We start from the raw sequence: 21,873 nt of genomic DNA, 5'->3' as shown, positions 1-21,873 counted from the left end.
TCAATTAATTGGGTTATATTTCTACAAAAAAAAAAAAAAAAAAACAACCCAAAAAAACAAACAAAAAAACAAACAATAAAAGTAAACTGAACCGCTAAGGACGTGAAAATAAATCGAACGCACCCTTCGGTTAGACACGCTGGTAAACAGCAGGTGTATCAAACTCTGGTCCGGGGAACACCAGGCGGGTCATTCTTCTTGGAAGACAATTATTATATTATCATTGTAGAGTCTTTACCGTACATTCTAAAGTGCATTGTGTTTTGGCGCTATATACATAAAAATCTCAACTCAATTAAAACGCTAAGATAAATAAACAAATCGACCATTTATTTTTATAATTTCTTTATAATTATCTTTTTTTTTTAGCATTTACACTTGTGCTCAAGAACTATTTTGCATTATAAATATTTTCGAACCACTTTTTTCATATAGATTCTTTTCAAATTCACGGGGTTGATAGAAAATGTCCTGCAACTGTAAAATGGCCTTTATAACGATGGAAGATTGTTGTTGTTTTTTCAGTGATGAAACATCTTTTATTATCCAAGATAAATCCAAATTATGTGCAACCTTGTTACTCTAGTTTATCCCTGTCTCCATATCATTTTTGATAAAAAAAAAAAAAAAAAAAAAAAAAATCATGTTTTTTTCTTGCAAACATTTTATCTCAAAAGTTCTACCTACTAACTCAATAATAATAATAATACTTAATAAAGACCAACTTTATTATTCCTCTGGAGGTGTTAAACATATACAAACACATGAACTTGTACAAAAATAAGAAAAAGTGGTTGAAAGTGGTGGAAATCAGTTTCCAATCTTTATTTACAGCACATTCGATGTACAAAATCATAAAAAATATACATACTTGTTTCATCTAGGAGAGGTAAATATAGTTTACTTCTATTTTACAGAACTTTTCATGTATTCATGGCATCACAAATTGTTCCGTTTCTCTGCAGAGTAATTCGTTGTCTTTGGTTGCTAGTGACCTAGCTGAAGCAGTCATTGTCTTGTGACTAGTTTTGGAAAGGAAAAAGTATTTTTTAAAGAACAGCAGTGCTCATCCAGACACCTTAGAAGACCAAATACGTGAGCCAACAGCAAACGCAGCCATGCTATACCATTAAAGTGTATGTAGCTGCTACAAAACATTAGCGTTTCACCTAAAACTTTTTACATCATATACAAGACATTCATCAGAATAATTGCTTTTGTGGCAGGGCTACTTCTTTTGCAGTGCTAATTTCCCCAAGAAAACTTGTGTGCGCTATTTGTTCCTGACATTTTTGCAGTATTTCTGTCAGTATTTCATGCCTACCTGTGCAGGCCATGTTAAAAAACTAAATGTTAAACCTAAACCTATATACAGTGTTACTGACATTCAGCATATATCTGTTCGTCTATCATATTTGTTTTTCATCCAAATGCAATTAAAGAGTCCCATAATGCCGCCATGTACAGTATTTCTCAACATTCAAATACCCAATTTGGACTTGGAATTTAAATCCCAACTTTAAAATTTAAAGGGCCGTATAATGTCGTTCATCTGCTGTTAGAAGTATTTTCCAAATGAGATCTCCTAATTCCTCTCCGAGGAAACCCATATAGATCTGTGGTTTGTACCACTTCCTCGGTTAAAAATTTCACTTTTCCATTGGGATCGTTTCATCAGGTGCGGTCCTCTTGTCTAACACGTAACGTTAGAATGCACAGGGGTCAATTGATAAAACACATAAGAGGGTCCAGTTTCTAATTTAAGCTTATTATGAAAAATCCTGGAACTTTGTGGCAACTTTTTTTTTCTTTAAGGACGAAGGAACCTCAGGACTTTGGACCGCAGGAAACGAATGAAGGATTTGGGGAACATTTCTCTCGATTCTTGCGCTGTATAATTGAAGAAGTTTTGTGGGTGAGCCAGCACGTCAAACAGTGCCTTCATGAGCTTCTTGTCCTGAGGGGATGAAAAAAAAGAAGTGTGTTATCCAAAAGAATTCCTTACAGTATGTAGTCTAAGGAGCTTGGAAAGAAAAACGTCTGGACTTCTTCAAGTTGCTTGAAGACGTTTCACCTCTCATCCGAGAAGTTTCTTCAGTTCTAGGGTCAAATGGTGGAGAGTCCCAGATTTAAACCCAGTGGGAGTTTCCCCCCAAAGAGGGACAGAAGGACCCCCTGATGATCCTCTACCTAATCACATGAGCCAAGGTGTGAAAACGGGTGTGGGTTACAATCAGGGTTTCGGGTGAGCTCATTGTGAAACCTGGCCCCACCCTATCACGTGATTTCCTGAGGTCAGATGGCCCAGGATGTGAGTGGGCGTTAAGGTGTCTGGGAAAGGATCTCAAAACTGGATTATAGATGGCAGACAGTTGGTGTCGTAAACCACCACCTCTGTTCAAAGATGGTCGCTCACAGTAGACATAGATGGCTTCTTTCACTCCTCTTTCAAACCATCTGTCCTCTCTGTCCAAAATGCCAATGTTCACATTTTGGACGTGATTAGGTGGAGGATCATCAGGGGGTCTTTTGTCCCTCTTTGGGGGGAAACTCCCACTGGGTTTAAATCTGGGACTCTCCACTATTTGACCCTTAGAACTGAAGAAGCTTCTCGGATGAGAGGTGAAAAGTCTTCAAGCAACTTAAAGAAGTCCAGACGCTTTTCTTTCCAAGCTCCTTAGACTACGATGACCTGAATGACTGAGAACCTTAACAGACTTACAGTATGTAATTTTTACCGATAGGAAACCACAGTGACACAGGCGTCCCTTTACACACAGAGGGAAGTTCCTATTAAAGTTTCAACACTTACTCTCTCGCAGTTTTCTTGACAATAAAATGGGTCTGGGCTCTTATGGGTTAATGTGAGTGATACTCTGTATTTCTACTTGTTCCCAAAAGAGGGTGCTACATGGTCACTGGAGCCAAACCACTAACACAGTGAGGACTCAAAACTGGCCAGCTGATCTTTGTCAAATAAAGTCTAAATGGTCAGCTGAAAATAGCCCATGAGACAAAACAGCTAAAACTCTTAATGAGCAGGTTAAATAAGTCAGGAATGCAATGCTTTAAAAGATGAAAGTAATGGATAAATGTAAATATATACAGCTTACATGAATGGTTTTAGGTATTTTAGATCTACTCAGGCTGGAGACCAAAGTGCTCCCTGTTAAACATTTGTATAATATAATTATAAAATCCCAATACCTTAAGTATTTCCTGGTGATGCTCTGAAGCATATAATCTTCCATCTCTGACGATGTCTTCTATCAACTCCTGGTAGTCCTCTGAAACAAATAACGTTCAGAAATAGCTTAGTAAGAAAAAACAAACTAGATTTAAACAATATTCAGAGGTATCATCGGTTTATTCTTTCTCAATTCATCAAATTTAAAAGGGATTGTTCAAAAAACAAACAAACAATAAAAAAAATGTAGAACCCTACAGAAGATTTAATGGAAACCACAGTTTCTACAGGTAGGGGCAGATTTTTTTTTTCTCTTAAACAAATGAGGCACACAGTATTCGTTACACCCCCCCCCCAAAAAAAAAAACAAAAAAAAAAAACAACGGACAAAAACCCACAGACTTTTCCAAGTTGTCTCTGATAATCCTCAGGGAGGACGCATGTACCAATTTCAAATAACTATGGGTCGTAATGGCACCCAGCACACATAGTCTCTTCTGGGCCATTAAAAGGCCAGGCCACAAGGCTGCATGAATGAAATAAAAACACTTTCTTCTTCTGAAAGATAAATGCTGAGTGAAAATGAGGATTTCAATAATTTATATTGGAAAAATGAGAGACACAATATAGTGTGCGCTGGTTTGGTGGGACCAGGTTGTGAACTTACATGGAATTACAGTACTAATCTTATTTCCAAGACAAACCATCTCACCATCATACGTCACATATGGAACCTGGAAGCCTTTGTCGCTGTTTCCCTCATTGGACCTGAACTGTATCCAAAGCCTCTTGGAGCGGGAGGTGAAGGCGATGGGACGTTCGTACGTCTGACACGTCTCGTAGGTTGTCACAGAGTTGGGGAGAGCTGTGAGGAAAAAAGCACAGAGGAGAGGCCTTAATACGTAACTACTGATGAATATGAAAACCACTCTTATGACATTAAGAGATGTTTTTCTACCACTGTGCTGATTCATCCTGCTCTGCACACACAGACTATATTGTAAGCGGACACTTGTTTTCATAACTTCTGAGGATTATAGCGTCTTAAAAAAGGGATCATAATCGTAACTTGAGCCCAAACCAAAGCAAATCCAACCTAAAACCCCTTTGTTATATTTTATTTGTTAGTTAAATGGCACAAACACAGTGGAACTCACAGCTTTTTCTCATCACCAAGTAGTCTCCACATTCATCCTCAATAGGCAGGTAGATTTCAGGGACAACAATAAGGATCCTGCGTTTGGGGGGAGGGTTAATGATCCAAGTGCACTCGATATTCGCAGGATAGTTTCCCGGGTAGTTGGGAGATTCGATGTAACCTGTAAAATCCCCGAGCTCTCCTCCACATCGTCGGTCTGTAAGTGACACAAAAATTAAAAATATCTGAAATGGAATCCTAATATTGGAAACTGAAACCCCGCCCCACCCCCTGCAGATATACATACTTTTGCACTGCATGATGTTAGTGGAACCATCATAGTCGGTGGTGGTGTTTCCAGGGCAGGTGACACAGTAGTTCTGACCAAAATCCCCTTGATATGTGCCCATAGGGCAGCGAATGCAGCGGTGTGTGCTGGTGTTGTAGTAATGTCCTGGAGAGCACTGCACTGCAGGAGCAAAGGCCAGCGATAGAGAGCTGTTAGCTGATTTAGTGCCTCCAACATTCAGGGTACAAAAAAATCTTATCCTACATTATACCTGAAAAATCTTCAGTTAAAACGTTATACATAAAAAAAACAAAAGAACAAAAACACAACAACAACAACAAAAAACTCTGCGCTTGAGTTAGAACGGAAACTCTCTGTGCCTGGTAAAAACCATACAACAGCTGCAGAGGGCAGCAGAGTCCCTATCAACACCTGCAAATGCTACACAATGTTTTGAAGTCACAAAAAGAGTTAAAATCCCCAAAACAACAGATGGTTCACTTTATTTCACAAGTCTGGCAGGCTTTCATAAACGTTCTCGGCTCCAAAAGAACCATTTAAACCCTTTGTTTATATTAAAGCTAAACTAAAGCGAAAGCTAAAATAAACCAGGCAGAAGTTATTAGGTTTTATATCCAGTGACATAACTAAAATCTTTCATACCTTTGGTCTCACACTCCTGGAATGAGACAGCTGCGCTGCGCCGGGTGTCCAGGTCCCCTCCACAGGGGAAGCAGGAGGTGCGCCCCACCTCTGGTTGGTACGTTCCAGGTGGACAGAGCAGGCAGGGGATGAAGCCATTGTGGGAGTACTGACCAGGGGAACACTGACCTGAACACACACAAGCATTCACTCGGTCAAGCCACACTGTTAGAAGCAGGAAATGCTCTGTCCACTTAAAACAACAACAACAACAACTTTGCTCTACTTTTATTTAGCAAAACTTAAGAAAATACTAATGGAAAAATGCTGTGTTACATCTCCACCTCTCACTGCGTGTAACTCCTGGGTGACTAGTACAAAGTGGATGTGTGATAGCTCGTCTTGTTTAGTCTGTCAGGCGAGATGTGACTCTGATAACAGCACAGGAGGAGAACAAAACATGGTGGCTCCTTGAGCTTTTTATTCTGGACTGAAAGAAGTTAATTCATATTCAAGCGTCTTCAGATTTACACAAAGCAAAACAACTGCCAGCGAGATCTTTATCGAGGCACCACTGCTTCCTTTGTACCTTCACAACTTTAGATTTAATTTTCTGCGGCTGTTGCTTTTTTTTATTATTATTTATTTGATATAAATATCTATAAAATATAAATTTTTTAGTAGGTAGTTAAATAACAGTCTCTTTTTTCATTGTTTATTTATTTGTTTTTTAATTTGGTGCAGTAAGACTGGCCGTGAGAGGGGTCTGTGTCAGTAGGGAAAGCTGAAAAACATTTTTAAAAAATGCAGTTAAAAGTCTCAGATTCATCCCTTCCTTCACACTCTCCAAAGCTGCGCAGTGGGTCAGTCTTTGGCAGGCTGATTCTGGCCCCTGGGCTTTACGTTTGACAGGAAGTTGCTTGGCATTTACATGTCACCATAAAGTAAAAAAGAGAATTTACTATTGCTTCTGAAATCAGCTGGAAAGTGTAATTATTTGTGACCTGCTTCCTGAGCCCTAAAGGTGACTAGTTTTTGCACAAACCAGATTAATACTGGCTCAGGTGGTAGAGCAGGTCATCTACCAATCAGAAAGTCGGTGAAACAATCCTTGACTCCTCCTGCCTGCATGCTGAAGTATCCTTGGGTAACATACAGAATTGAGTGTGTGTGAATGTTAGAAAGTGCTTAGCTACAGATAAAAAGCACTGTATGGGTGATTGGGTGAGTTGATTTGACCATTTTAACTGCTTGTAAAATTAAAAATTAGCATTAACATTTGGCTGTAGGATCACTCAATCTGTGAAAACGTGGAAAACACCCATTTGTGAACCTGTCTTTAATTTGAAACTTGGCACCTGTAAAGTTTTGATAGCACATGATCAAAATCTGTCCACAGACAGACACCCAGAAATCTTCCAAAGCACTTAAAACAGCCCTCGTGGTAGGTTCCTGTCTTGTGACATCTCCAGGATTTCAACACATACAAAGTCAACACACAAAACATTAAATGTCAAGTTGCCTGCAGTAAAGTATGTTTAAAGGACACATCATAAAAAATTAAGACAAACCAGTTTATAATACAGTAAAACTATAAAATGTTATTGTTTTTTTTTTTTTTTAAATGTTAAAATATGGTGTTTTACCTCCACACTCTGAAATGTTTCGAGCTCCCACCACTTTGGAGACTTCTCTTCCTTGAGGTGTAGGACACACCTCACAGGACATCTGTCCCTCCTCGTCCTGATATGTTCCAGCTGGACACGACAAACACCGTCCCTGATCGCCATCGTAGTAGGTCCCAACACCGCAGCTCACTAAGACACAGATGGAAAAGGACATCAAGAGAGATTAAAGTTTAGCCGTTCTGTGACATACTTGTAGCGAGACACTGTTGCATGCCCGTCTCTAGTGCACAAAAAGCAAATGTCGGCCTACAAAGTTTCTCCAAAGAGTTGCTAAGCATGTGCTAACAGTTTTATCTTTGTGCTATGCCAAGTTGAGGGGGAAAAGTCATATTTTTTAAATACTAAACACACAGAAATATTTTTCAGACAGTAATTCTGTGATATAGAGTCAATAACAAACAAATGTAACTGTTTGAGGATGATGGAACATTTCCGCAAAAACTAAAAACAAACACTTAAAGATAAGCCATCCAAAACAGACGTTAACGTTTGAACTTGTAATTAAAGTCAATTTAGTAGACAGATCAGGTCAGGTGGCGCTCATGGACAAATAACCACACCATAAGAGTGTGTGGGTAAAAAAGAACAATGCGATAAGCAGACATGAATCAACAAATATAGCAGATTGCCCCGTGGTTACACACAATCAAGCAGTCCTAACCACAGCGTAGATGTACACAATAAACACCGCAGCTACAGTGAATGATGAGACCATTAAAGAAACCCAGATCATAGCTGCCTCTCAAGTGTAATCAAAGAGGATCATGTAAATACTTGAACTGGATAAACACAGTAAAGAGCAGTGAGCGCCAGCTTTAAGAAGGCAGCTGAGCCCGAACAATTATCCATCTGTTGACAGCGTTTTCCTGCCATCTTAAAGGTATCACTGAGCTCAGTGGTGCATTAGGCTGTACTGTTACAGACCATCTTTATATGGCACCACACAATCAGATGTGAACAACGCGCAGGTAACATATCAGGACTGCATCATGCAAAGTAGTGATGCTGTTGTGAAGCCTATATAAAGTTCTAGAGTCTTCAAATAGAAAACAGTAGAAGAGCATGTTCGTAAAATGTTTGTGAAATATGCCCACTGGATTCAAATGTCAGATTTGTGTCACTAAACAGAGTACGGCTTGATACTAACAAAGGATAACCTACATGATGCCTAAAGGAGAGATAAGTACATTTATCTTAGCTACAACTGTATGATAAGATGTCGCTATGAAAATGCTTATGCATTACATTAACACAGTGTAACTATTGCAGGTTTCAGGTTCAAGTCTCATTTTAACTGTGTCTTCTTGTAAACTTTTGCTTTTTAATTACATTCCCTTATTGTTGGTTATTCCCTTTAAGTCAACTTTTATTTGTCTGTTTAACATTTATCTTTATTGATCTGTTTTACATGATTGTTTTGCACTTTGTTCAGTGTTTGCTGTGCCTAAATGAGCTATACAAATAAACTGATCTGAAGTTATGAATTTTATTTGCTTTGGACTGCATGAAACACACACATAAAAAGTCCAAATGCCATTAAAGTACATTTGCAAACCAACCTAAAACAGCCATGCAAAAACAAAATCATGGGGACAAAAGAACAACAGCGTCTCCCAGTGCTGCCTTTACTGCATCCGCACCTACACCTGTCTTAATACGTGACACAACATGGCTGTGCATAAGAGAGGAACTTTAAATGCCAACGTAAGCACCCTCAGCTCTTTAAAAAGCAATCACAGTCGCAAATCAAAGGGAGAGCTTCCCTTTTATCGCATAAAAGCGCAAACACTTGATTAAAGGGGCTAAAACACTGTTTTGCTTTGGTTCCTCCCATTCAGACTGATGCCTGTAATTAATTTGGCAATTACTGTGTCTGTCTGATAGCCGTAAGAACTTCACTTGAAAACTAAAGCTGAGCTCACACAAGAATAAATCAATTAAACTCCTGAGACTTTCAAGCAAAACGTGCCTCATATGTAGCCTTCAACCAGGCTGAAAGAAAAGAACCAATATCAGAGAGCGCTCGACACACAAAAGCTTTCACACAGATCCATTATACGTGGCTCTGTAGACTGTTAGGTTTTTGTTGGGAGAAAGAAAATGTAATTCTATCAAGAGCAGCTCATTTTTGAAGCCTTTTGTTTATTCTAAAAGACCACAAGGAGCCATCACTGCATTGTCCTCTAACAGCTTTTATTTGACAGAGGGAAGCTGTGAGGGAAGAGACAGAGTGAGAGTGAAAAAGAGGAAAAAAAAAAAAAACTTGAAGCCTTTCAAATGCAAAGAACGGTTCTATAGAGTTCTCGAATTGATGGCCCCAAAGAGGTTTAAAAGACCTTTCACCTCTATTCAAGTCCCTGGTTTTTGCCTACTTGATGACATAGGAAAACACTATGGTATCACAGTAGTAAGGAGCTGAACCCAATAAAAGAGGTCAGGTTTCTGAATCCCCCCATTCTACGTGGTCCAATCACTGCTCGCGCCCATCAAGCAGGGGCCCAAACAGCTGATGCTAATTGATTCCCATGGTGTGGGTGAAGTCAATTCTCTTTAGCAGTTTAGTGGCTAGGGGTCATGCAAAGTGGCCCCCAGTTGGGGTGCAAGGGTAGTGGGGGGGACAGCACTTAAAGTGCCAGCTTGAATCAACAGCACTTCCTAAACATCTCCAACGTTAAAACAAACACACAAACAAGTTCACTGCGACACTCACATGGATGTGAGAACGTGTGGACTTGTGGTAGACACGTTCACATGAAGCTTCTTATAAAGTATGCTTTGGTTGTTTTCCTGCACATAAATAATGTAGAGTTGAAATAAATTTTAGACTCAAAATGATCATGTTATTAATAAGCTAACATCACAAGTTATTTAAACTGAACCAACGTCCCGGAATATAAACGTTACTTCAACCAATAACCCAAACACAGCACAGAGGAGGAGGAGCTGCCACGCTTTAAACTGTGCACAGTGTTTTCTTCAAATCCACAGAAGACTGTGTTCTTCTCAAGGAGAGAGAAAGAGCCTCAAATGGGGTTTTCAATGGAGTGGGCAAATTGAAAAGGACTAAACTGCACTCCAAACTAAGCCAGAGCAAAAGATGGGGGAGGAGGGAAAAATATAGCTCCTTTAAAGAGCTGGAGGTTAAGAAGAATGCCTTTCAGAGCCCCCCTCTCCTTTTTCCCTCCTCTCCCAAATTACATGTCTACACCCTTGCCACAACCAATAGACTGCCTAATGTTGACCTGAAAGCAAAGCGGGGGACGGAAGGAATAAAGACACTTAAGATGTGAAATAAATCATGTCAGGAAAGCTTAACAGCAGACGTAGCTTAAATGTTAATGATGAGACCAAAGAAAAAAAAATTACAGGGAGATGAATGGAAAGCAAAACTTATGACTTTCCCTCAACAGACATTATCTCATGAAACTACAGAGTGGCTATAGTTTGACACATGTTTTTGGCCATCAGCCATATTCCTGAGATCTGGGGATAAAGATCTGGGCCTACATTAAGTTAAAACATCCTCAACACTGACGCATATATTGAACAAAGCGCATACTGCCTGAATAAATATTTAGACATCACAATTTAGGAGGAAAGGCACCAGTTTCCCCTCGCTGATACTGAGAAGATGTCCAGCACGCAGCCAACACATTGTGAGGCCTGAAAATAGGGGCATACAGTTGCAACCGCCAGAGAAAACACAAGCCTGCCTTGAGCTCTCCACCATCGACAGTGTGCAGCCCTATTTAAAGAGCATTTTTCTCCAGCGCAGGTTGTATATAAAATTCAAGCAAGAGGCAGCAGGAGACCTGCCATCAGCCCTAATGTTACACTTTTATCCCATGGAGATGCTGGAAGATCTCGCAGTTTGGAGGGCCAACAACAGCTTCTCTGTTCTTCCACACAAGCTCGCTTTCCCCCTCCAACTTGCTCATTACAGAATGTCTGCAAGCCAAATATGGCATTCATCTGGCCCACACCTGCTCCAAATCCAATCATTAAACCCGCCTGTCTAAATATATCTCACTGGCTTGGGCCAATTCAATTACTTAAAGCCATGACTATGGGTCTACTGTGTGTATGGGGTATGCTCACAAGTGCTGCTGCCTCAAAAAACAAAGCGGTGGGAAAGATGAAAAGCATTAACGTTTCCAATAGAAGTTTTGCCTGGATTAACTGTTTGTGCTCTGCTCGTTAACAGGATTTCTACAGTGAATAAACACTACACACATAAACTCAACTCACCACATTTTCTGCCCAAGAACATCTGTCCTGCTACGCAGTGTCCTGGCAGCTCTGCCAGCTGGCCCGGACTCCTGGATAGATTGTAGTCTGCTCCGGCAAAGTGGAGGTGGAACTGCTCCCGGTTGATGGACTTCCGCAGGGTCCTGATGGTCTTCCTGAGCCTCTTCTCTGAACGGCGGCGCACGCAGTTCACGTCACAACCCTCTGCTGAGAAAAGCACTCGATACTGCAAGAGTTTCCAAAGCAAGATTTCCTATTGTTCACCTGCAATAACCTGCGATTTCATGCCTAGATTCCATCATGCCATAAGCTTACTTCACACCGCTAACGCAGAAATCAAGGAAATTAAACAAAAACACCCTTTGCCCCAAATCTAGAACCCATCACCAGAGCCAAGTCAAAACAGGAGATACTTTTACACAGCTTGGTTTGTTTAGTGACAAACAGAGCGGCGAAAGACAGATTTAAGGATCATAATCACAGGTCGCAGACAGACAGGCGGGCAGGCAAGCAGAAACCACAGAGAGACCAACCTGTTACCTCCTCTAGGTTCACATCCAGCTCAAACTCAGCAGTGATTGAGGAGCCGTCCTCTTCGCCGGCCTTCCTGCCATGGCGGCTACGCATTCTCTGTCCGGATGAGGTGCAGTGCAGGCTCACGTAGCTGAACTGGACATTTTCAGTGAAGAGAAACTTCCTTTCTGTGAACATGGGACACAACAAACCCCCAGCAAGCACAACAAAGAGAAAAATTGCACAGTTGTTAACAGACAGGAAACATTAATCACATACAATAATCTTTGGTCATGCACACTGAAAAGCTACTAGAACAAAAAGGATGCAATGGCAATGAGATGTTGGTTTCCTTTCAGTGTCTGTGAGGGATGTACCATGCTGAGCCCCTTTTGTAGAAGCAAAATAATCCTACAATCAGAATCGTGTTTGATTGATAGCTAGGTCAGACACAACTGAAAGGCATCCTGTGGCTAATTACATCCTCCCTGTCACTGGCAGACAAAGTGCTGTGCTGAGATGTGGAAGACACTCAAAACCACATCACTTTCCCCACAAATTTCTTTCACATTTGCTCTTGGTTTTTGGTTTTCTTTGAAGCATCTTTAAGGTCTGCTTCAGAGTCTTTAGATGTTGGCAGTTCTCGGTAAACCCAAAATGTTTTTTAACCAGCAACATAAAGACGATATAACTCTAAGTCTTGTGCTTTGAGTCGGCGTGGCGCTGTACCTGAGCGCGCTGAGTTTAGGCTCTCCCTGAGTTTCTCCTGACTTCGTTTTAAGTTGCACCTTGCGGTGCCAGACTTAAAAGTGGCCGTTATCTTAATGCGGGCAAGGCTGGCCGTTTCTCGACCTGCACGACAGGGGGACAGAAAATATCGTTATCAAGTGAAGACAAGTAAAGTGTGACCTACCTGTTCCTGTGTTACTGTTTTCTTTGGCAGAGCGGAAAAAAAAAAAGATGTAAATCTGCGATGTCCTGTACTTGCCTAAGCAATATGAGCCACTGTTGTTCTTTTGTGTGTCAGCCAAGCAGGGCAGAGGCATTCCACAGGTCACTGTGTAGGAATCCTCCGTCCCTGAAAACACACGAGGCCGTGACACAGGGACCGACACTGACAAAAGTAAGGGCCAAAAAAACAACTAAGACAAAAGACAGGCAGCATGTATGAACATGAAGTCCCTCAACAGACTTTTCACTCAATTAAATCTACAACTGTTGAGCTTACTGACTAGTTGCACTTCCACCTGACTGAATTGTGCTGTTTGAAGACATAATATGCACCGACTATACAAAAAGCATCCTCGATGTATCATAAGCTTCTTCACCAATCCACCCCGGTCCTTTTTATCTCTCTCTAACTAACCTGTGAACCTCCAATTGTCAAAATATCCTGATTTAAATGTAGGACTTGTAGCAGTGCTAATCCTGCTGGATTAGTTGACATGTTTTGCAGCTGCTTCACTCTGACAACCCAACACCAGCCATCTGCTTCATATCAGCAAGTAGCTCTTGTTAAATTTTTTTTTATTCACACCCCAGTTAACTGTTACCACAGCAACAAGTACTTTTCTTGGGGTCCGCAGAGAGTCAACAAGTAAACTGAAGAGGGCAATATGATAAAAAATAAACTATGAAAGAGACAAACCATCCATTTATCTAATTCAGGGAACCTATCCCAGCTGTCATAGGGTGAGAGCTGCATCAGCCTATCGCAGGGCCAACACAGAGAGATGTACCCATGCATGTTTTTGGACTGTGGGAAGAAGCCAGAGTACCCAGAGAGAACTCACTGTGAGGCGACAGTGCTGACCACGGCACCACCCAATGATAAGACCATTAATGTATATTCCACATACATGCTGTCTTTTTATGCAGCTTTATTTTATTTGGATATTCTTAGTTTATTAGTATTTCATTTCATTATTTTTTTTTATCTTTAATGTCATCTTTCTCAATTTTTTCAGGTGCTTCAAATCTATTTATATTTTATCTTCTATTTCTTAATGTTTTTGTTCTTTTTTTAATTTATTATAATATTACAAATTATTTGCTTTGCTTTATCACTCTTTGTTCTCATTATCTACTGGTTAGTCATCTGTGAAGCGCTGTGAACTGCACTAACTTGCATGAAAGATGCCCATACAAATAAAGACTGATTGCATGACAGATGATATATAACGTAGCCAAAAAAATTATCTCAGTTATTAAACCAACACACCGGTTTACCGCAGCTCACACTATACAGAGATCTGGCTCAACCAACTCACCGCTGCTGATGTGTACTTGAGACTGGCAGGTCAGAAAGCAGCGATCCCCTCCCTCCTGCTTGCTACAGTTCAAAGTAGGTTTAGATGGGGGCTGTGCAGGTGATAAACCCTGAGCCGCTAGATAAAAACCACAACAAAACTCAAACATGTTCAAAAGCAAGAAGGAGGAAGATGCACATGAAGATGAAGAAGCACAGAAAGTCCAAAATCCTGACAGCTTTGTAGCATTTTGGATGGATTACTCAAGCACAAGAAAATTAAAGAGTAAACAAATAAATAAATAAAGAACAACTCAAAGTATCTCCTGTTTTTGTCCACAAAGGTGTTTGCTGTCACACTTCGTCACTGCACAATTTCCATTGAGACGTGACAATAACAGACCTGCTTGTCATTCAGAGACAGGTGCTAACCTACCGATGCAGTCCTTTTTGTTCCAATGTAGCTTATAGCCGGGACGGCAAAAGCATTCAAATCCACCCACGGTGTTCTCACAGCCATGCTCGCAACCGGCATTGTTCACACTGCATTCATTTATATCTGGGATGGGAAAAAAAAGAAAAAAAAAAAAAAAAAAAAGGTCACTCTTTATCATTTCAGAGATCGATTTCCAAAAACGCCAATGAGCAACCACTCACATCTGTGTGCTTAATCAAATAAAACATTTAAATGCATCAAGCACTTGTGTGTTATGCTGAACTTGCTATGTGTAGTGCCCTCCACCCAACTTAGTCTCACCTCCACAGTGGGCCAGTCCGTACATGGTATAGCCTTTGTTGCACAGACACTGAAAACCACCCGGGGAGTTCACACAGGTGTGATCACATGTGCGCTCGAAGAAGCATTCGTCTATATCTGTAATCAAAATCAGGCAGATGACATAATAGCAGGGCAGTCAGTTACAATCTTCGCCAGCAGGAATTTCCCATCTAATGACGACCATTTTCCTACTCAGTGAAGTGCGACAGGTACATTACACTACAGCAGATTAAAAAAACAAAAGCAAAAATACTAGCTTTTCATAGAAACGACTTCTAAAAAAGAAATCATTGTCATCAATCATGCCAAACAAAAAGGTAAACAAAAGTAAACCCCAAAAAAAGGTTTTACATGCTCCCTGATGTATTCAACTCTTTAAAGCCTGAACCATGAAATAATTGTCAAGTAATTCAAGTTGAATAAAATCACACTAATGATGTAGAAGTCTGAAAAACTCACAAAAACTCAACATGATACTAATTTTTATATTTTTATTTTACAAAAATCTAAATTCACTCAGTGATTTAAAAAAAAAAAAAGAAAAAAAGAAAGAAACAAGAGAGAGAGATTGTAAATGTCATCATTATCTCGTTCATGCAAGTTCCTGTTACTGCTCCTGCAGTTCAGGAGCCACGTCTACCTTGACAGGAGCGTTCGTCTGTCAGCAGCTTAAAACCTTTTCTGCAATTGCACTCAAAGCTGCCGATGGTGTTCTTGCAGGAGTGATCGCAGCCGCCGTTGTTGACCTCGCATTCATCGATATCTGCGGGTGAAACGAGCGAGATTCTAAGAACGCATTTTCACGCGCATGTTAGCGTATTAAGATACTATCCCTCGTTGTGAAGACGGGAGTCTGACCTTTGCACGTCTTCCCATCTGGCTGAAGCGTGAAGCCAGCGGGGCAGCTGCAGCGCACGCCGGTGGATGTGTCTTTGCAGGTGCAGTCGCAGCCGCCATTGTTCACGGCGCAAGTTTCTAAAAATGCAACACGCCTTATCACTGCATGGAAAAGACCTTTCACCTAGTGGGGAATGCTGTGCTTTCTGTTTGTGGCAAAATACTAGAACTTAGCAGAATAAAATGATTTCCTGTAAAGAACCCTTTAAATAATTTTGTCCACTGATTTAAAAGGTTAAATTAACGTGCAGAATTTAACAATATTGTGCGTCTAACGTCACTGAGATGTTTGGATTAGGGCTGACCCGTACAGTCTCACCAGATGAGACTGCATACCTAATAAAGTACCAATCACACAATGTTTTACATGTATTGAGTGACCCAGAATCACACAACTGATGAATACTCAACATAGAAGAAAAGATTCACATGCTTTCCTTTCCAAATGGAAGGAAAATGTGAAATGTACCACACTGTCACATACGTGTATATTTCAGGTGAGGTCGGCGGTGAGAAAGTGAGCATGCAGCCATTTCACAGTTTGCTCAAAAGACTGAGGAATGTATCAGTTTGCTAGAAATAAACTCCTCTCCCCACTCCTGAGGGCTTCCTGGAAGCTTCACACGTAAACCCCCCCCCCCTCAAAAAAACAAAAAAACCCACACAAATTCAAAACTGCGGGAGTCTTATTATTACCCATTAACAGCCTTCGTTTGACCCGCTTGTCCACCTCTGTAAAGGACGTGGCATTGTGGTCCAAGGACTCTGTGGTGGCTTCATCTCGTTCTGTGACACACAAAACCAGAGTAATGCTTTACTGTTATCCTCAGTGAGTGTTTATGCCAGCCATCAGGGCGCAGATGTGTTTTGACACTTGAGATGTTCAGCTTGTGGTGGCTTGGTGTGTGTCAGATAACACGGAAGATCAGAAAAGTGAATCACGGAGACAACGTCGCAGTGACACGCTCAGACCTCACACACACTGCCGGCTTGGAAGGAGAGATATTACCCGCTATCTGACGGCTGATCCTTATCCTTTACAACCGCTGTGTGGAAAAATGCACGCTGCCTAACAGGAGAACTGATGGAGACAAAGAGGGATCCTCTAATTTCATCCATTCATAAGGGTAGCCTCCTCATAACTCAAGAAGAAAAAAAATAGTGTAGGCAGCTCCTGGATTTCGCCCACCCTGGGCTGAAATCTAGATCTATTTTGCTTAATACTGAACATAAATGAGTATATATGTATGTAAAAACAATTATCGTCAGGTTAAAACATTGTATACATGTTTTGTGTTTCTTTGTTAAAGCTTTAAAATGCTGTAAACATCATCTAGATATGAAAGCATGACTCCAATTAAGTCATAAAAAAAGTTCATCTAGCCTACAGCGTTACTTTATTATTGGGTCAGTTGACACTTAGAGCAAAACTGCCTTCAAAACGCCATCTTTTTTTAAGGCTTAACCATTAGATTAATGTACTCAGATGTAATGGCTTATTATTTGGCATCTTTGGAAAAATGTTTTATCACTTCGCAACCTTGCACGCTGGTTGGAAATGATGTGAGGACATTAAAGATAATAGAGGATATTTGATGTGATGTGTTTTAGATGACAGAGTGGTCTAATGTGCCTGCTGGATGGCTGGCTGTGGAGTGGGAAACATTATCTTTACCAGGCAGGATTGGAATGACAAAGATATCTTCACCATATTAACAGCTCATGGAGATAAATTTTTGTCTCACCTCCTTTTTATGCATGTACACCTACCACCTGCTCACCTGATCCTAAGCATGTTTTTTAAAAAAAACAAACAAAAAAAAAAACAACAACAACAACAACAACGTATATACAGTGTGTATGCACGGGCATATACTGTCCTCTCTTCCTCCAAAATTCAATAACATATCAATCATAAAAAAATTATGTGTATCCCAGCATTTCTTTCACTGCAGCATTGTGCTCACACTGTTTTGCATTCCTCATCTCAGCTCAGTGTCAGCCTGCTTACCTACACATGAGCTCCTGTCAGGCTGCAGAGTGTACCTGCTGTGACACCTGCATATGGAGCCGTTCTCAGTGTCCTCGCAGGTGTGCTGGCAGCCTCCATTGCCATGGTTACAAGTCACTGTAAGGTAAACAACGTGCAACTATGAATGCAAATAATCAGTTCAACATAAGAAGCCCGATGCACTTGGGAGTGTTAGCGTGCACGTACAGATGCAGTCTCTCTGGTTCTTGGCCAGCTCAAAGCCTGGACGGCACTCACAGGCCACACCCCCTTTGGATGTCTCCTTGCAGATGTGGGCGCAGCCGTGCTCCTTATTCATACAGTTGAGGCCCTCTGGATAGAAAGAGGGAGAGAGGTACACAATGAAACTCTCCTACAGTGACTGACCAGCTACACACAAAGGCGCACATACTGAGAGATTAGTCTGGAAACTTGAAAGACACTGATTGTTCTCACGCCCCTACACAAGCCAAAAACATCCACTGCTGCGTTATTCTTAGCGCCTCTACAGAGGGAACAAGAATCTAAAGTTTATTCCCCCCCAAAAAAACCCAAACAACAAAAAACAAAACAACATATTCAATGGTGATTTGTAGCAGCATTTATATGGACGGGTCACAGCTGAGTGGATAGGTCCACTGGGATATAAAAGGGTTGTCAAGACCCGATGGAGTGGAAAGTAGTCACATTTGAGTCGACTTCAGTGAAGGAGACAAAACAAAGGCGCTTCAGACTAATCTGTGACACTGACCGCATAGACCAGAGTGTTGCAGTTATTGACTTATTTTGTTCTGTGGGACACAGAGATCCTTTTTCCCACAGCATGTTGCTGTTTCAGATGAAAGCTCAGTGACAGGAGCCAGCTTGAACCTGTCACCCCTCATTGTGTCATCAGTCTCTTGGAGAATCTGCTACATCTTTCTCTCTCTTTCTATTTTTTACTAGTTTTACACAATTAGGGCACACAGGCATCCACAAACACACAATCTTTTGTGGATGAGTTATTAGCTATTTCAAACTTTGTGTTACATATACTCACCCACAGAGCGGTGGATGCACGTGTGCTGGTTGTCGCTGAGGAAGAAGCCCTCTTTGCAGCGGCACTCGTAGCTGCCCATTGTGTTGACACAAGTGTGCTGGCACCCACCGTTGTTGAACTGGCATTCATCCACATCTACAGGACAGTGAATCGATCACACAAGTAAACAGCTTACAATGCTTCAGGTGGGAGGTATTCACTTACATAAACCAACACAGACAGTCTTCAGCGTTTTATAAAGCATAAGTTTACACAGCTGAGGACGCAAGCTCCCCGTCTACCATGAAAGATTGCTTATTTAGTTTAAAGCTAATCTTACCTAGACAGTTATGTCCATCATGTGCCAAATGAAACCCATCATAACAAGTGCAGCGATAATTGCCTGGTGTGTTGTTGCACTCATGCACACAACCCCCATTGTACTCCAGGTCACATTCATCAATATCTAAGAAACAAACAACACATAAAGGTTGGGGTGGGGAGAAAAAGCTAATAATGCTAAAACATCTTGGGCTCTGAACAATTAGAACAATAGGAAGGCTGCAATAGGAAGAAAAGAAATCTGTGGCTAAACATTTACACAATGCTTACCTTCACACTGTTTTCCATCGCCTTTAAAACCTGCTTTACACGTGCACTTATAAGAGTCTTGGGTCGTTTGACAAATAGCATCAATGTGACAGCCATCACTTCCCTCTGCGCATGGATCTACAGGAATGCATTATCATCAAAAACACGTTAGAATTAACAAAAAGCCGACATATTTGTGAGAATGAAGCCGGAAAATTCAGATTTAACTGATAAAAACGAAATAAAAGAGTATGAGTCGAAATGGGGGGGAAGTCCTGTGAAAACCTGAACGTTAACAACATGCCAAAAAACAAAACTTTTTGGAAATGTTTATGCACACGGAACGCGCAACCTGCCACAGCAGCGGTGTTTTTTCCTATAATACAAAGTTGTTAGGAATTAGGAGAAAATGCTAAAAGTCGCCGCTGGTGAAACGACATGGAGCGCACTCCTGGGAAAAGCGTGCGTAAAGTCTCCACGACAGCAAAAGACAACACATACACATGCTCACACACTCACTACAGTCCCACCTCGAAACTCTGGAAGCGCTGCGCTTTGGCGACTATTTAACAGGAGCAAAAACAAACAAAAGTCCCTTGCAGCCCAAACAGCTCCCATGGCGATATGATCCAACTTTAGAGGTCTTTCTCAAAAGGACGCGTACGCACTGAAGTCGCGAGCGAGCGTCCGCCTCATTTTCATTCTAGCCTGTCAATCCGCTTCACAAGGCGCTTTTGAGAAGAGAAAGGAGTGAGTGAGTGAGAATAAGAGCGTGCGTGCGCGCGCGAGCACGTGAGAATGGAAAAAACGCTTTTGAAGCAGAGTTGAGTCAATAGAGGGAAGCCAAAGAAAAGCGGAAGCGTCAAGTGTGTGTAAAAAGCATCACAACGGCAGCGCGCTGCAGAGGCTTCTATTTTGAAAAAAAGAAATGCCCGGAAGTGTTATAGTAAATGCTAATTTACAAGCTCCTTTGAGTGGCTTTAAAGTCTAAACAGCGTTTGGTGTCTGTGTATGGTAGCACGGAGGCGAGCGACAGTCGACAGTGACTGTTGCTTAGCTAAAAGCGATTTACTCGTAGGGAATCGTTTCGAAAATGACGACCTGTGGTCGTTCCAGGCGCCGGTTGCCTCAGTAACCCTCTAATAAATACGCTAGAGGCAGAGCAGTTGGAATTACTTACTCATGGGCTCTGGTTAGAGGTAACCTAGTGGTAAATATGCTACAAGGTCATGTGTCAATCAACGATATTCTACATTCTCATTGGTAGTCGCCTTACTGCTCGCCTTGGATTTGAAATAAAAAATGTTTGTCCCGAAGTCCCACCCACTTCGGTGTTTCGCCCGGAGTCGCTTAATGTCTTTGCCTTTCAATGATCTCTTGTGGCCTTATCGGTTTGAATCGCTTCCAGTGTGGACTCAGCTACATATTAAGTTCTCTCAATTTTTACATATGTAATATAAAATATATGACATAACATAAGAGCGTACACGTCAGATAGCAAACCAGATGTCACTGGGGAAACTCTTTGTTGCCATATGCGTTTTTGTTAGTGACACACCAAGTCTTGTTTAGACTTTAAGTTGACTTAAGTTTAAGAATACTTACAGGCTTTTTTCACTGCCGTTGTAATGTTTTACGTGCACTGCTGTGTGTATATATAGTGCATTAAGCTAAATATTAGCTAACTAGCTACTCCTGGAAGCGAACGTTAATTAAAAAAGCGAGGTTGCTAGGCAACGAACGATTTTTAGTTCTAATTGATAATCGCTACACGAAAGACGCCTTGTTCACCAGTCAAATAAATAGTTAACTTTAAAGTCAGGCGTTGGTTTGAAAGCTACAGACCTCCTGAATAAGAGTGAAGTACATACACTTGCTTCAGCAGGACTGTTAGCTTAGTATCGACGTTTACATGCATTTATGAGCTTTTACCATCGGACAAATAAGCTAACGATGGTAGAATTTGCTAAGATTGCACCATACTGATTTTTACAGCCGCAGTTTTCCCTACTGTGACTTAGGTTCAATTATCAAAATGCAACTCCAGTTGTGCAATATAAGTGAAATCCCAATCTAGCCAATAAACAAGAACACCTTTAACCCCTGCAAACAGCAAAGGGACCAAAAGCTCCATCAGCGTTAATATAGCTCTTTTCCACCACCTGCTGGTGCAGAAAAATATGACAGGCCGCTTTTTTTTTTCTATTTTTTTTATTGTAATACAGATCTACTTTGTGGTACAGTATAAAAAAACAAAACAAAACATACATTGCATGTTCAAAGGAAGCGCACAAAATTTCTGAAAGGCTCTACACCAATTATCTAAAAATTTCAGTTACAAAAGTTTTTGTAATAAATAAACATAAATTACATAAGAACCATAACGGAAAGATCAAATAATTCTTTAAGGCACATCTGATATCCCAAAATGTACCTCTTAAAAAAATATGGCAACTCCCTAAGGACAAAAAAAAAGCTTATTTTCCAGCTTAAAAGGAAGCAGCATTTCTCCTTTTAATAAGAATCATAAACATGTTCAGCATTTAACAACCCTGCCGCAGAAGATAATATATTAAGCAACTTTACAGAGCATTGCCTGTCAATTCTTTTAGTTTGAGACCACTT

General features: G+C 40.9%; 1 protein-coding gene across 5 annotated transcripts; it reads right to left on the bottom strand.

Annotated features, from left to right (window-relative positions):
• Positions 1-810: 810 nt before the first annotated feature.
• scube2 (signal peptide, CUB domain, EGF-like 2) lies at positions 811-21,350 on the bottom strand. Of its 5 annotated transcripts, none has more exons than XM_006780181.3 (23): positions 21,094-21,350; positions 19,270-19,386; positions 18,998-19,123; positions 18,679-18,813; positions 17,847-17,972; positions 17,640-17,756; positions 16,325-16,414; positions 15,590-15,706; positions 15,372-15,494; positions 14,711-14,827; positions 14,390-14,512; positions 13,976-14,092; positions 12,694-12,783; positions 12,435-12,557; positions 11,726-11,893; positions 11,193-11,399; positions 6,903-7,073; positions 5,278-5,445; positions 4,633-4,794; positions 4,345-4,542; positions 3,900-4,052; positions 3,208-3,287; positions 811-1,957 (listed from the first exon to the last, which is right to left on the bottom strand). In XM_006780181.3, the coding sequence occupies exons 1-23, from the start codon at positions 21,164-21,166 to the stop codon at positions 1,811-1,813; spliced, it is 3,048 nt and encodes a 1,015-aa protein (XP_006780244.2). In that variant the 5' UTR covers positions 21,167-21,350; the 3' UTR covers positions 811-1,810. The 5 variants fall into 5 exon arrangements, with proteins under 5 accessions (XP_006780244.2, XP_035760641.2, XP_006780242.2 ...); XM_035904748.2 differs by lacking the exon at positions 21,094-21,350 and adding an exon at positions 20,429-20,734; XM_006780179.3 differs by lacking the exon at positions 21,094-21,350 and adding an exon at positions 19,779-20,404.
• Positions 21,351-21,873: the final 523 nt, after the last annotated feature.

The sequence above is a fragment of the Neolamprologus brichardi genome, chromosome 1, assembly GCF_056152115.1.
Source record: "Neolamprologus brichardi isolate AB-2024 chromosome 1, ASM5615211v1, whole genome shotgun sequence".
In the NCBI taxonomy this organism is placed as follows: Eukaryota; Metazoa; Chordata; class Actinopteri; order Cichliformes; family Cichlidae; genus Neolamprologus; species Neolamprologus brichardi.
This window is presented reverse-complemented; position numbering and strand designations above follow the sequence as displayed.